This window comes from Lactuca virosa, chromosome 5 (genome assembly GCF_052849685.1).
Source record: "Lactuca virosa cultivar CGN04683 chromosome 5, Lactuca_virosa_CGN04683_v6, whole genome shotgun sequence".
Taxonomy (NCBI): domain Eukaryota; kingdom Viridiplantae; phylum Streptophyta; class Magnoliopsida; order Asterales; family Asteraceae; genus Lactuca; species Lactuca virosa.
The window spans coordinates 183,036,445-183,051,582 of NC_136430.1; the positions used below are offsets into that span (position 1 = coordinate 183,036,445).

The 15,138-nt window shown below is 39.9% G+C and overlaps 1 protein-coding gene across 1 annotated transcript; it reads right to left on the reverse strand.

Moving 5' to 3' along the window:
• Nucleotides 1-1,141: 1,141 nt before the first annotated feature.
• On the reverse strand, nucleotides 1,142-3,082 carry LOC145115757 (cytochrome P450 76T24-like). Its single transcript, XM_079052115.1, has 2 exons — nucleotides 2,176-3,082; nucleotides 1,142-1,808 (listed from the first exon to the last, which is right to left on the reverse strand). The coding sequence occupies exons 1-2, from the start codon at nucleotides 3,049-3,051 to the stop codon at nucleotides 1,203-1,205; spliced, it is 1,482 nt and encodes a 493-aa protein (XP_078908241.1). The 5' UTR covers nucleotides 3,052-3,082; the 3' UTR covers nucleotides 1,142-1,202.
• Nucleotides 3,083-15,138: the final 12,056 nt, after the last annotated feature.

Sequence of the window (15,138 nt, forward strand, 5' to 3'; positions counted from 1 at the left end):
CAATATTTCTTCCAAGAATAACATGAAACTAGCATTAAAAATTCAGAGTCTGAATTTATACTTTTTCCATATAATTACAAGGAATATATAAATGAAGGCACTTGTGGTTGTAGAGCTGCGGTGGTGATCGTCGCCGAAGACAGGAGGCATAGTGGCGGTGATGCGGTGGTTCCAATAGCAAGAGATTCGAGGAATCTCCTTAAAACCACCATAATCAGCAAAATTAGAAAAAGAAAGAAGAGGAACAGAAAGAGAAAGACAAAAGACGGTAGAAATGAGAAAGGGAAACATACCTCTGTCGGTGGTGAAGTTCATCGGAGACGGTGGCAAGATGAGGTACTGATAGTCGTCGGTGTAGCAACTAGAACGCCGGTGAGAAGCTGGATATCCCTCCGACAGAAGAATTCGGTGCTGCGGCGATTTTTATGACGCAAAATACGACGTCGTCGGCAAAACGCTTCACCACTTATCGACCGAAAATGAGAGACAACCGGTAATCAAGTTCTACGACCTGGTGGGGAACAAAAGGTGGAACCCTTCAGGGACGACACCTTTAGCGGCACCATTTAATTTTTAGATATGACAATTTGGAGGGAAATTCACGTGCCCATTTTTCACGACCTTTAGAGGCGATATTGTTGTCACAAAATGGCGTCGTCGCTATTGCTGTGAACACTAGCTAATCCCAGCCGTTGGATCGGGATGCAATCGTAGGGGCATTAATTGATCCAGAGGCATTCATGCCCCGGGGGGGGGGGGGGGGGGGCGAGGGGGACGCAAGATTTTAGAGTAGGAGTTGTACAGGAAAGTTTGCACCATATTATAAAAAAATAAACTTTTTGAAAATTTTTCCACTTTGGCCGGAAAAGTCAGGGGTTGTCAGTGCCACCTTGGACCCCCCCTAACACCGCCCCTAATTCACACGGATCGCCAATCAAAACCTTTAGTGACGCCCTTATTAGTGACGACATTACTCTTAGCGACGACAAAAACACATATAGTCTAGTGTCGTCTCTAAAACTGCTTATCGTCCATAATGGTGTCGTCCCTAAAACATATATTTCTTGTTGTGCTTTAAAATGCTAATAAGAGTTTTATTTAATTTTAGAGCATTATCTTATTCGAGAGTTGAAATTACAAGATTAACATACACAACAAACAAAAGTAAACGTTTTCCACAACATTCAATTAAATGTCCATTTTTAGCTAGTGAGGGGTATAGGTATAGCAACAAGTGGTATTGCCTTAAGCAATGTAAGACCGAAAATGGTATTCATGTCCATTTCTTCTTTCTCATGAGGAAGCTCCCAGTCAAAATGATAAACAAATGAGGCCAGTAGCAAACGTACCATCCTATGAGCCAAAGGCATTCCAGGGCACCTCCTTCGACCCGACCCAAATGGTATAAACTCGAAATGTTGACCCTTATAGTCAAGTTGATTAGCTAAGAACCTTTCTGGCATAAACTCCAATGGGTTTTCCCAGTATCTTGGGTCCCGTGCTATGGCCCATGCGTTCACAAGAATTTGTGTGTTTGTTGGAATAATATAGTTTCCGAGTTTCACTTGGGTCTCGGTTTTATGAGGCGCCAATAGTGGTGCAGCTAAGTGAAGTCGCATTGTTTCCTTAATGACAGCATCCAAATACGGCAAGTCAATGATTTTGTCTTCTTCAATTTTTCCATCTTCTCCCACTATTTGTCTTACTTCTTCGCGGACTCTATATAACATATCAGGGTTAAGTAATAATTCGGTCATTGCCCATGTTATCGTGTTTGAAGATGTATCTGTTCCTGCTATGAATATATCCTGTAATTTGAATCAATTATTTTCAGTCACTTGAAAATATCTACGAGAAAACGGATATCGACATATATAGTGGATGAGACATGCATGTGGGGACTCAAAACAGTCATATAGATTAAACAATAGGAATTTAATATATCACAAACAATGATCAAGAAAAACGACAAGGTGCTAGCAGATGCTGGAGCTTTGGTTCTCAATAAATATCTATGCGTAGTTTCTGTACATAAGAAATTAATTGCATCAACTCATGGTTGATCTTTATGTGTTTGTTCAGTAATGCAATATCTTGGTGGCCTAGGAATTATCTTTTCAGATCAAGAGATTAAACATATATGAAATGAAAAGGAAAAGAAACGAGGGTATTTACCACAAGTAAAGCCTTCATGTGTTGGAGATTGAAAATGGCTTCGTTTTCTTGACTGTAGTCGAGTAGTGAATCTAACATATCACCAGAACTCGCCGCCTTCAACAGTCGATTCTTTTGTCTCTCGCTTACGAAACCATCTATCACTTCATCCAACAAGTTGAAAGCTGACTTCGCCTGACGCCGTATGTTCTGTGGGTCCAATGGTTTCAGCACCGGAAATATGTCTGCTATGTTGAACTTCCCCAGCATCTCCATATATGTCTCCACAGCCGACTTGAAACCCCCGATATTCTCAGAGATATAGTTGGTCACGTTCTGTGAAAGAATCGTGTTTGACATTTGGTTAAGTGCCACCGCAAACGCCAGCTGTCCGATGTCCACTGTGGCCTTTTTCTCCGCCGACTCCCGCAGGAACTCAACCATCCCGGCAACCACGTTTTGGCGGAGGTAGCTGAGACTGTCGAGTTTCTGTCGATTGGTAAGATACAAGTTGAGGGCTTTCCTCATAGCCCGCCAGGTCTTGTCAGGCGGCATCCATAAGATCGCTGCTTCAGGGTGTTTCAGGGCGCTATTTACATCTGGTACAAGGCGACCGGAGAAAGCGTCATCATTGAGTTGGAGGATTTGTCTGGCAGCATCTGGTGTCGATGCCACCACACTGGTGATGCTGCCCAATCGGATGGTCATAAGAGGACCATGTTTGTGTGCGAGCTTGGCTAGGGATTCATGGGGTTTTGAACCAATGTCGAGGAGGTTTCCAATGATGGGGAGCCTGACGGGGCCAGGCGGGAGTCTTCTTTTCCGGTAAAGATCAAGGCCATGGAGGAGAATGAAGAGGATAATGACGGAGGAGAAAATCAGATGAAGATGATCCATTGTTATTTTTCTTAGTTTCTACTTTCTAATACGTAACATATATAGTAACTAGTTGAACCGGAAGCTGAATATATTAATACGTATGAAACTTGTATTTAATTCATTAAAATGCCTTCAGGATTGGTCAGTGTCGGTCTCGAGATACTCAAAGTTACATAAGTATATTTCCACGTGACGATTAAATTAATACTACACACTGAAAACGTGTTCTTCATCAGTATTTTCCAAAATATATGAAGCATCTAGCCTAGTGGAAAACATTTCAGCAGGTGGATGCATTTCGGCGTTTCAGCAGGTGGATGCATTTCGGCATTTATAAAAATATATTTATATAATAATAAAATAAAAATAGTAATAATAAATATGATAATAACAATAATAATAATAATAATAACAATAATAATAATATATTTTAAAAACTTTCGGTGCTTTATGTACTATATAGTACTATATAGGAGAAAAGTTAACATAACAACATCGAATCGAACTAGCCTAGTGGTAAATAAGGTATTTAATAAGGGACATATGTTGGGTTCGATTCTTACAACCTACATTTCAGTCTTTGTTTCAAGTTTTTCAGATAAAGAGGTTGCTGAAACCACGTTAGCTCCGTAAGCTGGTCACCTTAAGCATAACAAAACCGACATTAGTCATAACCGAATATTTTGTGTAAATTTGAGTGTTTTTATAACAATAATCATTTTGTTAATATCAAAGCAGGGCCGGCTCAGACGTTGAGGGGCCCAAGTCCAAACTCAAATTAGCCCAAATAAGTTAACAAAATGGCCTGATTGTTTGTTTCAAGTGTAGACGTTTGGGAAAAATTGGAACAGCCAAAGGAAGCGGGAGTTAGCCATTACTCCATTACGGGCGCCTTTCAAATTCGATAATGGAATCAACATATTTGATTACTAAATCTTCTCTCCATCAGGATGAATCGAAATCACAGCCTTATTAATCGACATCCCTCTCCTGCCTTGAATAGACCGTTTGTCACGTATGCATTTCTTATTCTCTCTTATAGCCACAATCTTCAATCGATCCCCTAATACCTTCTGCTTCTAAGCCTCGTTTCTCATACTCTTGCATTCTTGATTCTCCTTCTTCTCTTGATTCAACGATTCTCTGTTTTTATTCTGGATCGTTGCGACTTGCAACATAAAAGAAGGTAATTGATATGATTTCTGAATTTTACTTCTCATTCTAGGTTACATCAGATTAACATATTTTTAGTTTCTGATTTTTGGTTCTGAAATCTTATATCTTTTCTTCACATATTAGATTCTGAAGTTGATTTATTCTTAAACAATGAAAATCAATGCTCCAAGTTTCATAATTTTCACTCAGTTAGGTAATAAATTTTTAGCTTTTTGCATGTATATGTATAATTAGAAATATTATGTCCTAAATTGTCTAATGTTTTGCTTCTTAATTGATGCTTTCAGAATTTCAGCTTGAAAGTATTAAATATCCGACTTTATAAGGTAATATTATAATATGAATTGTTGGTTATAAACTTAACATTTTTTTTATTTTATTTTACTTATCATATTTATGTATTTTGTTACTGATTTGTTTAAAGCTTTCTTTGGAATTAGACTTCCACATATTTGACATAGAAATCATGTGTATTCTTTGCTAAAAGTAGTCTTTATTTATTGTCAATCGTAAAATATTTTTTTTAAAGCATTTATCTGGAAGTGAAAATGACTTTGCCTAATAATATAAGGGAAGTGATTCGTACACAACAATTTTTATCCTTACACAACATTTTATGCTTAATAGAGTTGTACAATACAACATTTTAAAGCACAAATTGTTGTGTATGGAGAATTTTTGTTGTGTACGAATCAGCTCCCATAATATAATGTCCACGGTTGAAATTTTGGAATTCACGATGTAGGGCTGATTGCGGCCGTGAAGGGATTACGGTCGTGAACTGTTCTCGGTCGTGAACGGTTTACTGCGTTTGAAGGGTTTACGGTCTTTGAATGGTTCACGGTCGGTTCTTGATGTTCTTGGTGAAAATATAAAGGTTTGAAGGGTTCACGTCCGTAAACTGATTTCGGCCCTTGAAGATTTGAAGATTTGAAGGCTTTACGGTCTTGAACTCATGAACCACAATTCTTGATTCGATGAAAAGACACACGTTTGATGCTCCAAAACGAGTTCTAAGGTGGATTGAGTGGTAGATGAAGAGAAAACTTGGGTTTTTCGAGTGGTGGTTTTTAGAGAGAGAGAGAGAGAGTGTGTATGTGTGGTCTTCAGCCAGAAAAGTATAAATGAGGGCAGGACACACATATATATAGGTTGGGTTCATGGTCGGTAGTGGGGTCCACCAGCCGTGACCGGTTTACGGCCGTGATCGGGTTCACGACCGTGAACACCAATCAGACCGGATTTTGTTGACTCTCGAAAAAAACTTGGGTTTTCGCGTAATTTTGGTTCCAACTCTTATAAAAACGATTTTCTAAAGCATAAGAATTTAACGGAACAAATAAAATTTAAAATTTATTTAACGGAATCAGGCTAACGTTAACGGAAAAAGGTTCGGGTTGCCACATCATCCCCCCAATAGAGGGAATTTCGTCCCGAAATTCTAACATAGAATACAAATCATGGACTCGGAAAGAGATCAGGGTACTTCTGTTGCATTGAATCTTCTCGCTCCCAAGTGAATTCAGGTCCCCGCTTGGCATTCCAGCGGACATTCACTATCGGTATGCGACTTTGTTTCGTTCATTTGACTTCTCAATCCATGATTTCGACGGGTTCTTCCACGAAATTAAGGTTCTCGTTGATCTCGATCTCATCAAGAGGGATCACAAGGGTTTCGTCGGACAAACACTTTTTAAGGTTCGACACGTGGAAGACAGGATGAATGTTGTTAAGCTCTTGGGGTAAACGAAGTTTGTAAGCTACGGGACCGATCCTAGCGAGGATCTCGAATGGTCCAATGTATCTCGGATTTAGCTTTTCACGCTTTCCGAAGCGTATCATGCCTTTCCAGGGTGAGACCTTTAACAGAACGCGGTCACCAACCTGGAACTCCAAAGGTTTTCGTCTCTTATCGGCGTAGCTCTTTTGTATATCTCTTGAAGCTTTTAGTCGTTCTCGGATTTGTATGATCTTTTCTGTGGTTTCTCGGATGATTTTTGGGCCAGTGAGAGAGCTATCAGGGACGGACCTCTAGCCAGCTGCGTGTCACCCACCTCAGCCCAGCATAGAGGGGATCTGCACTTACGGCCATAGAGGGCTTCAAACGGTGCAGCCTTGATGCTAGTGTGATAGCTGTTGTTGTAAGAGAACTCGAACAATGGTAAATGGGTATCCCACGGCTTATCAAAGTCAATAGCGCACGCTCTCAGCATGTCTTCTAGGGTTTGAATGGTTCTCTCACTCTTCTCGTCTGTCTGTGGATGGTAAGCTATGCTCATATCCAGCTTAGTTCCAAGAGCCTTCTGCAACAAATGTCAAAATCTCGACGTGAATCTGCTATCCCGATCGGAGATAATGGACACAGGCACACCATGGAGACGAACTATCTCTTGGATGTATATTCGGGTCAGTCTCTCCATCTTGAATGTTTCTTTGATTGGTAGGAAATTGGCAGACTTGGTCAATCTATCGACGATTACCCAGGTAGTCTCATAACCACTTGGAGTCTTGGGCAATTTGGTGATGAAATCCATCGTGATTCGCTCCCACTTCCACTTAGGTATTTCTGGCTGCTGAAGTAGACCTGAGGGCTTTTGATATTCCACCTTCACCTTGGCGCAAGTCAGGAACTTGCCCACGAAGGTAGCAATTTCTGCTTTCATGTTTGGCCACCAATAGAGCTTTTTGAGATCCAGATACATCTTATCCGAACCTGGGTAAAGGGAGTATCTCGTCTTGTGAGCTTCGTTCATGACAACCTCCCTGTAACCGCCGAATTTTGGGGTCCAGATTCGTTTCATGAAATAATAAATTTTGTCTCCTTTGATCTCTAAGTTCTTTTCCATTCCCCTCAAGGCTTCATCCACCTTGTTCTCTGGTTTTAAGGCTTCCAGCTGAGCCTCTCTGATTTGTGTGGACAGGTGGGAATGGATGGTCATTGTAAGTGATTTCACTCTACGACCTGAATACTCTTTCTGGCTGAGGGCATCTGCTACCACATTGGCCTTTCCGGGATGATAGCGTATTTCGCACTCATAATCACTAAGTAGCTCTACCCACCGCTGTTGCCTCATGTTCAACTCTTTCTGATCGAAAATGTGTTGTAGGCTCTTATGATCAGTGAAGACAGTGCACTTGGTTCCGTATAGATAATGTCTCCAAATCTTTAATGCGAAGACCACTGCTCCCAACTCCAGATCGTGAGCTGTATAATTGACTTCGTGTGCTTTCAGTTGTCTCGAGGCATAAGCAATTACTTTTCCTCGTTGCATGAGCACACAACCAAGCCCCCGATTGGATGCATCGCAAAAGACCACGAAGTCCTCCGTCCCTTCTAGAAGAGACAAGATAGGTGCACTGCATAGGGCCTGCTTCAATGTTTGGAACCTAGTGTCTTGACTTTCTCCCCAACTAAAGGTTACACCTTTCTGAGTCAGGGTGGTTAGAGGTTTAGCAATCCTGGAGAAATTCTGGATAAATCTACGATAGTAGCTAGCAAGACCCAAGAATTGACGGATTTTTGTGGGTGTCTTCGGTGCTGACCAATTCTTGATTGCTTTGATTTTGGAAGGGTCCACGTGTATACCTTCTTCGATAATCACATGACCGAGGAAAGTTACTTTTCTGATCCAGAATTCGCACTTTGAGAATTTTGCATATAGTTTCTCCGCCCTTAGAGTTTCTAGCACTAGCCTCAAGTGTTGTCTGTGATCTTCCTCACTCCGAGAATAGACAAGTATATCATCTATAAACACTATTATGAAATTGTCTAGGAAAGGGCGGCACACCCGATTCATCAGATCGATGAATACCGCGGGTGCGTTGGTTAGACCAAAGGGAATTACTACAAACTCGTAGTGACCATATCGAGTCCAGAATGTTGTCTTAGGAACATCACTCTCATGGACTTGTAACAGATGGTACCAAGATCTCAGGTCTATCTTTGAGAAGTAACCGGCTCCTTGGAGTTGATCGAAGAGGTCGTCGATTCTCGGAAGAGGGTAACGGTTTTTTATGGTAAGCTTGTTCAATTTGCGATAATCTATGCACATCCGAAAGGACCCGTCCTTCTTTTTCACAAATAAGACCGGGGCTCCTCAGGGTGAGGAACTTGGTCTGATGAATCCCTTGTTGAGTAGTTCATTGAGCTAGCTGGATAACTCTTGCATTTCTGTTGGCGCTATACGGTAAGGGGATTTAGCTACGGGGGTAGCTCCGGGGATTAAGTCGATTCAGAACTCGACTTGGCGCTCGGGAGGGATTCCGGGAAGATATTCGGGGAAGACATCAGGAAAATTGCAGACCTCGGGGATGTTCTCGAGGTCTTTAACTTCCTATTTCTCGTTAACGATATGGGCTAGGAATGCATGGCACTCCTTTCGCAGATATTTCTGGGCTTTGATGCATGAAATTATACGAAGGCTTGAACTGATTTTATCACCATAGATAATGAGGGCTTCGTCAGATGGCAGATTGAGGCGAATGGATTTTTCATAACAAAGGATATCAGCACGATTGGGGCTCAACCAATCCATGACGATGATGACATCGAAGCATTTATGGAAACTGGCATAAGGTCGATTGGAAAAGAATGGTCTTTTAAGGTAAGGGTCCAGCCTATGAATACGTCGTTAGTCCTCTCTTTCTTTCCGTTAACCATCTCGACGGTAAATGTTTTGGTTAAAGGTTGGGATTTATGCTTGAGTAGATGTTTAAATGCATGACTAACAAAACTTCTCTCCGCACCAGAATCGAAAAGAATGCATGCATTAGAGTTGTCATGGAGGAACATACTCGTAACTACGGTGGGATCAACGACAGCTTCCTCCTGGCCCATGGCTAGCACTCTCCCTGTGTTTCCAGCTGATGCTTTTGGGCAATTTCTCTTGAAGTGTCTGGTCTCCCCACAACCATAACAGGCTTGACCAACACCCACTCCAGGAGCCTGATTGGTTGGTTTGACTTGTGTCTTGCAAAATCGAGCTGTGTGTCCCTTTTTGCCACAGCTATTGCATTGCATGTCACGGCAGGGCCCATGATGATGAAATTTACACTTATCGCACCTTGGAAGGGTACTAGTATATCTACTGGCAGGTGCTGGAGTGGTAGTAATAGCGGCAGGAGTGGTAGCAGCATGAACTGCCAGTACTTGTTGTTTCTTGGAGGCTCCTGCGAAGACTTTCCCTGGCGTTTGTTCCAAAACTTTTTCTTCTCACCACTCTCCTTTGGTGGTTCAGGAACGGCTGCCACAGCTCCATGATCAACCCCGTGATCTATCAGGGTCTGCACTATACACTTGGTGCTGTCAAAAGTGAGAGGTTTAGCAGCCAAGACGTTCCCTTGAGTTGGGGGTGTCAATCCCTAAATTCTTTCTTTCCGGGGTGACCATAACATAGAAGAGCCAGATTGCAGAACCTAGAAGTGTACGTAGCAATGTCGGAACCCTTCATCTTCAGGTTCCAGAGCTCGTTCTCTAGCTTTTGCATCTCGCCCCTTGGGCAATACTCCACAAGCATTAATTATTTCAAACTCTCCCAGCCCATATCATTGGCTACCGACAGAGTTAGGATTTGACTCGGCTATTCCACCAAGTCAGTGCTCTATCAGTAAAGGTGCAGACGGCGAACTTCACCTTGCTTGCCTCAGGGCACATACAAATCTCGAAAATTGATTTGATCTTCTCGAACCAACGGGTTAGGGCAATGACACCTCCATTGCCGTGAAAGGATTTGGGTTTCGCATTCATAAAGTCTTCGTAGGAACACTCCTTCGGGTGTCCCTGACCACCATCAAGATTAAGGGGATCGGTACTACTTCCTGGTCCACTAGAGCCGCCAGAATTGATCTGCGACATTGTGGTAGCCACAGCGGCCATAAATGCTGCTTGGAACATAGCAGGATCGAACTGAGCAGGTGGTGGAGGCAGATATGTCGGAGGGTTGTTGCTCTTTCTATTGGGTCTCTTCCTAGGAGGCATCTTTCTCTAAAATATACAAGGGGAAAATGATGATAAGCCTTCTACATTGATCATGAATCAGATATTTTCGAGCATGATATATCTTAATCCTACAGCGATAACAGAGATCTATAATAAAGGTTTACTAAAATAAACAAGGAATTGCAGGTCTTTAATTTGTGAGGATTAGTACTACTTGTAACATTTCTGTGCAGTGTTATAGAACCATAAAATACTCCTATAGTGTTTTAACTATGTGCTTCATTAGTATAGGATTTGGTGAGTTTTAGACTTGTCCCAACATCACAGTCACTCCCAAACACATGTTGGCCATATCTCAGACAAATATAGTTGAACATGTTATATTGGCCCCACATATGACTACATAACTATTCAGGTTTAACCGTAGTGCCCAACTCGCCCTAAATACATTTATGTAATTCTTACTATGTTACAGCTTCTTGTACGTATGTATACTTGTATACTTCTTGTAAAATACTTATATTTTAAAGTATACTTTTAGTTTCGGAGCGCTTCGGCCCCTTTAGTATTTATAGTTGTATACCATATAAGGTTCGGTATACTTAGTTCACTATAAACAATAGCTCTGATACCAATCTGTCACACCCCCAAACCGAAGCGGTGGAAACGTTCGGGGGTGGACGACCTCATGTATAGTATCACAACAATTGCATCATAGTAATCAAAGTAAACACAACCATTACATTAGATAAGTAAAATATTTACATCTGTTTGATATATATTTGTATACACCAAAAGTATAGCAAAATATAAAAAGACGTGACTCTATACGCTCCGTCTTCTCAAAAGTTGTGGGAGTACCTGTCTACTGATTTCCTGAGAATACAAGCGGTTTTGAAAAGAGTATCAGCATTAAGCTGGTGAGTTCATAAGCATGTTTTTGTAATGAAAACCTGTTGATGAATCTGTAAAAATGTTTGTATGTTTCCCAGAAAATCCAATATTTTCTTACATGTGAGTTCGTTACGGTGTTCCATAATGTATTAGCTCGTATGTTTGGTTACCACTAGATGTATTGTATAATATTGTTTTGAATGAAAACCCTTTTGTATGAAGACCCTGGCTATCACTAGTATGTATAGAATATTCTATTTGAAAACCCTGGATAGCGCCAGTATGTATAGTATTTTCATTAATTAAAATAAAACCATGCGTTGAAATCCCTGGAATCCTCCAGTTGTAGTATGTAGTAGTTCTATTAATGAAAATAAAACTAATGAAGAATGAAATCACGTAAACAAAAGGTTAGTTTATACTGTTGTGAGTTCGTATAACCATGCTTGATATGACCTAGTGACCTCTACGACGTTCTTCAGGTGTCAGACGTTATGACATTTGTCACCCCAGGCATGTCTGCCTAACTGTAGCTAGCAGTTCAGGTGTGGGATAGTCAATCCCGAATAGATATATTCACAAATCTCACGCTCTCCCTCCAGAAGACTCTGGTTATACTATGATAGGATTTAACCCGCACCCCAAATGGTACAATTGAAGTGAGGTCTCACAGCCCGGTATTAACTAGTTTACGTGCAGTGTTATGTTCTCTTGTACTTGAATCTAAATGTATGTCTTGTAGAGTAAAAATAATTATACTTAAATAATTATTTAGTAATATACTTTTTTTATCCGAAATATAGTAATGTATATCATAAACTAGTTCTACCATAGTTTATATGTTTGTTAATGTATAAACTCTGAAATTGTGAAATAGTGTATTGAAATTCCAAACTATACCTATTATAGGTTGCATGTATGCTAAGTACTTGGTTCGTGTATTGTTCTGAAAACTATGCAATTATAGTTGTGAGTTGAAAACTTCCTTTATGCTCAGCATGTTACAAAAGGGATAAGATATTTAAACATTTCATAAAATGTGGTGATCTTTTGGTTGTGTCAATTGCATAAGTTTTAATCCTGTTTCAAATTCTGTGTATAAGGTTCACAAAAACTATTTGTGATTGGCTTGAATCCCCCTGAAAACGTTAAAATAATAAAAGCGTAGGGGTATGAACTCACTGTTGATTTCGTGTATGCCGGACAACAAGACTGGAATGAGGACCCTCGAGTTATTGTAAGCGGAGTTAATGGAATCCTAATAATAATTAAACACATATTTGTATTTAAATTAGTGAATCCATTAATTAAAGTGTTAGAAAAACACTTGTTTTTGGTTAAGGAATGTTACCGAGACTCGATCAAAGTGGAAAAAGTGGGTTTGCAGCCAAGATTCATGATGTAGGGTTGATTGCGGCCGTGAAGGGATTTCGGACGTGTACTGTTCTCAGCCGTGAACGGTTTACTGCCTTTGAAGGGTTTACGGTCTTTGAATGGTTCACGGTCTGTTCTTGGTGAAAATATGAAGGTTTAAAGGGTTCACGGTCGTGAACTAATTTCGGACCTTGAAGATTTGAAGATTTGAAGGGTTTACCGCCGTGAACTCAAGAACAACAATGCTTAATTCGATGAAAATACGGACGTTTGATGCTCCAAAACGAGTTCTAAGGTGGATTGAGTGGTAGATCAAGAGAATACTTGGGTTTTCGGGTGGTGGTTTTTAGAGAGAGAGAGAGAGAGAGAGTGGTTTTCGGCCAGAAATGTATAATTGAGGGTACGATACACACACACACACACACACACACACACACACATATATATATATATATATATATATATATATATATATATATATATATATATATATATATATATATATATATATATATATATATATAGGCTGGGTTCATGGTCGGTGGTGGGGTCCACCAGCCGTGAACGGTTTACGACCGTGATCGGGTTCACGACCGTGACACCAATCACGACCGTGGATTTTGTTGACTCTCGAAGAAAACTCGGGTTTTCGCGTGATTTTGGTTCCAAATCTTATAAGAACGATTTTCTGAACCATATGAATTTAGCGGAACAAATAAAATTCACAATTTATTTAACAGAATCAGGCTAACGTTAACGGAAAAAGGTTCGGGTTGTCAGAACAAGAGACATAACAGGCTGCCCTACGTATGTAAATTATACACAGAACAGGATCAAATAGACTTTCGAATAGCAGACTCTACCCTACGACCACAACCAGCCGAGGAACAGGAAATAAAGAGAAATCAATTATTCAAAGGCCATAAAATTCTAACCATATACAATTTTTAAAGCACACACATAACAAAATCCATCCGACTATCATATTCCAAATATTAGTATAGCATGGCTAACATATTGGGGAATCACTTACTTGAGCTCGGCCGATTACATGCATTACACTCTCCCTTTTTCGGTTTTAAGAAGTTTTTTTTTAACTTTTGATTTTTGAGAAGAATTTTATCATTTCCTTAGTTTGAGTCCTGACCCACCCGAGAGTGTGCTCGAATCCCTCAAACCAAGGCTCTGATACCATCTTGTAACAACCCAAATTTCCAATAAAATTTATCATTTTTAATTAGCCAAAACCTTTCCATAAATGTAAAATTTCCAAACAAATTTGTTTTCAAAATCCATAACATCATATGAGTATTTCATAATATCAGAGTGTCCCAAATAAAACGCCAGAGAGTGCATGCCGCACCATCACGTCAGGCTCTTGCCCTTAGATCCTGAAGTACCTAAAACAACCAACAAACTATAAGCTAATGCTTAGTGAGTTCCCCATAGCAGACCCCCACACAATCCATATAATCACATAAACCATATTAGCTATATCATCTGTTGGATTTGGTGTCTAAGCCCATAACTATAACTGGGATGTACTTGACCCGATTGTAGGATGGTCCTTTTCGGTTGCCTTCACCAGTGCAACTTGATAGGATGGACTTTTGAAAATAAAGTTATTTGTGATTTATTAATATATCGTAAGTATAATATATTGAGAAATCATATTATTTAATTAGTATTGATCAAGAATTAGTTTGTAATTAATTTTTGTGATCAAAAGACTCTAATTAAATATATGGGGATTAATTGTGTAAATCAATGATTCTAATAATGTGGGCTAATGATCCATGATTATTTAGATGGGCTAAACCAATGAGATAATCCATGGATAGTCCATGGAGGTTAACCCATGGATCCTAAGTAATATGAAAGGTCATTAGGGTTTACAAAGTGTAACCCTAACATTTGCCACACTATAAATAAACCCCCCCTAGAGCCAAAATCGGTTGCCACAATATTCTTGGAGAGTGATATTGATTTTGGGCAAGTAACTTATTCTCTCAAGCCTCCTCTGGCATATTGGTGTTTGTGAACCATTACAGGCATCACACTTGGGGAGCTCAAGCTTTCAAATGTCAAGAACTACAAGTCCTTCTAAAAGGTAAGTTATCTAACTAGTTGTATTGTTTATTTGACCAACTTGCATGCTAGTTAGGGAGAATGCTTTCGAAAATTGAAAATATGCATTTATAATAGAGAAAACATAGATCCAAAGAATTTAGGGTTGCATGTGCACCATAGGAGTGTTATAGTGCTCAAAACCCAACAGTTGTATCAGAGCCTATGGTTGTTTTATGTTATACTTCATGTTTGTTAGTTTTCCAAGTTGAAAAAATCGAATTTTTTGCATCTGACTAATGAACTCGCCGAGTCCACTGGCTGACTCGACGAGTCCACTCAATAACAGAGCAACTCGGCGAGTCAGTTCATGCACTCGACGAGTTGCATGCTCTGTTTGCAGAATTTCGAGTTTCTTGGCCTGGATTGGATGGGAACACTACCACAAACTGTTTTGGATCATTAAAAATGTTTTTTCTGATTTGGTAGTGCTTGTACTCATCAAACCACAAGATAATTGTCAAAATTTTGAGAAATTTTTGTCTTTCTATGATAAACAAAGTTGCTTGAAAATTGTTGACTTGATATTATCTTGTTTATGAGTTTAGCTAGATCTATCTTGAATTATATGATTATTTTAGTTGTTAGAAAATTGA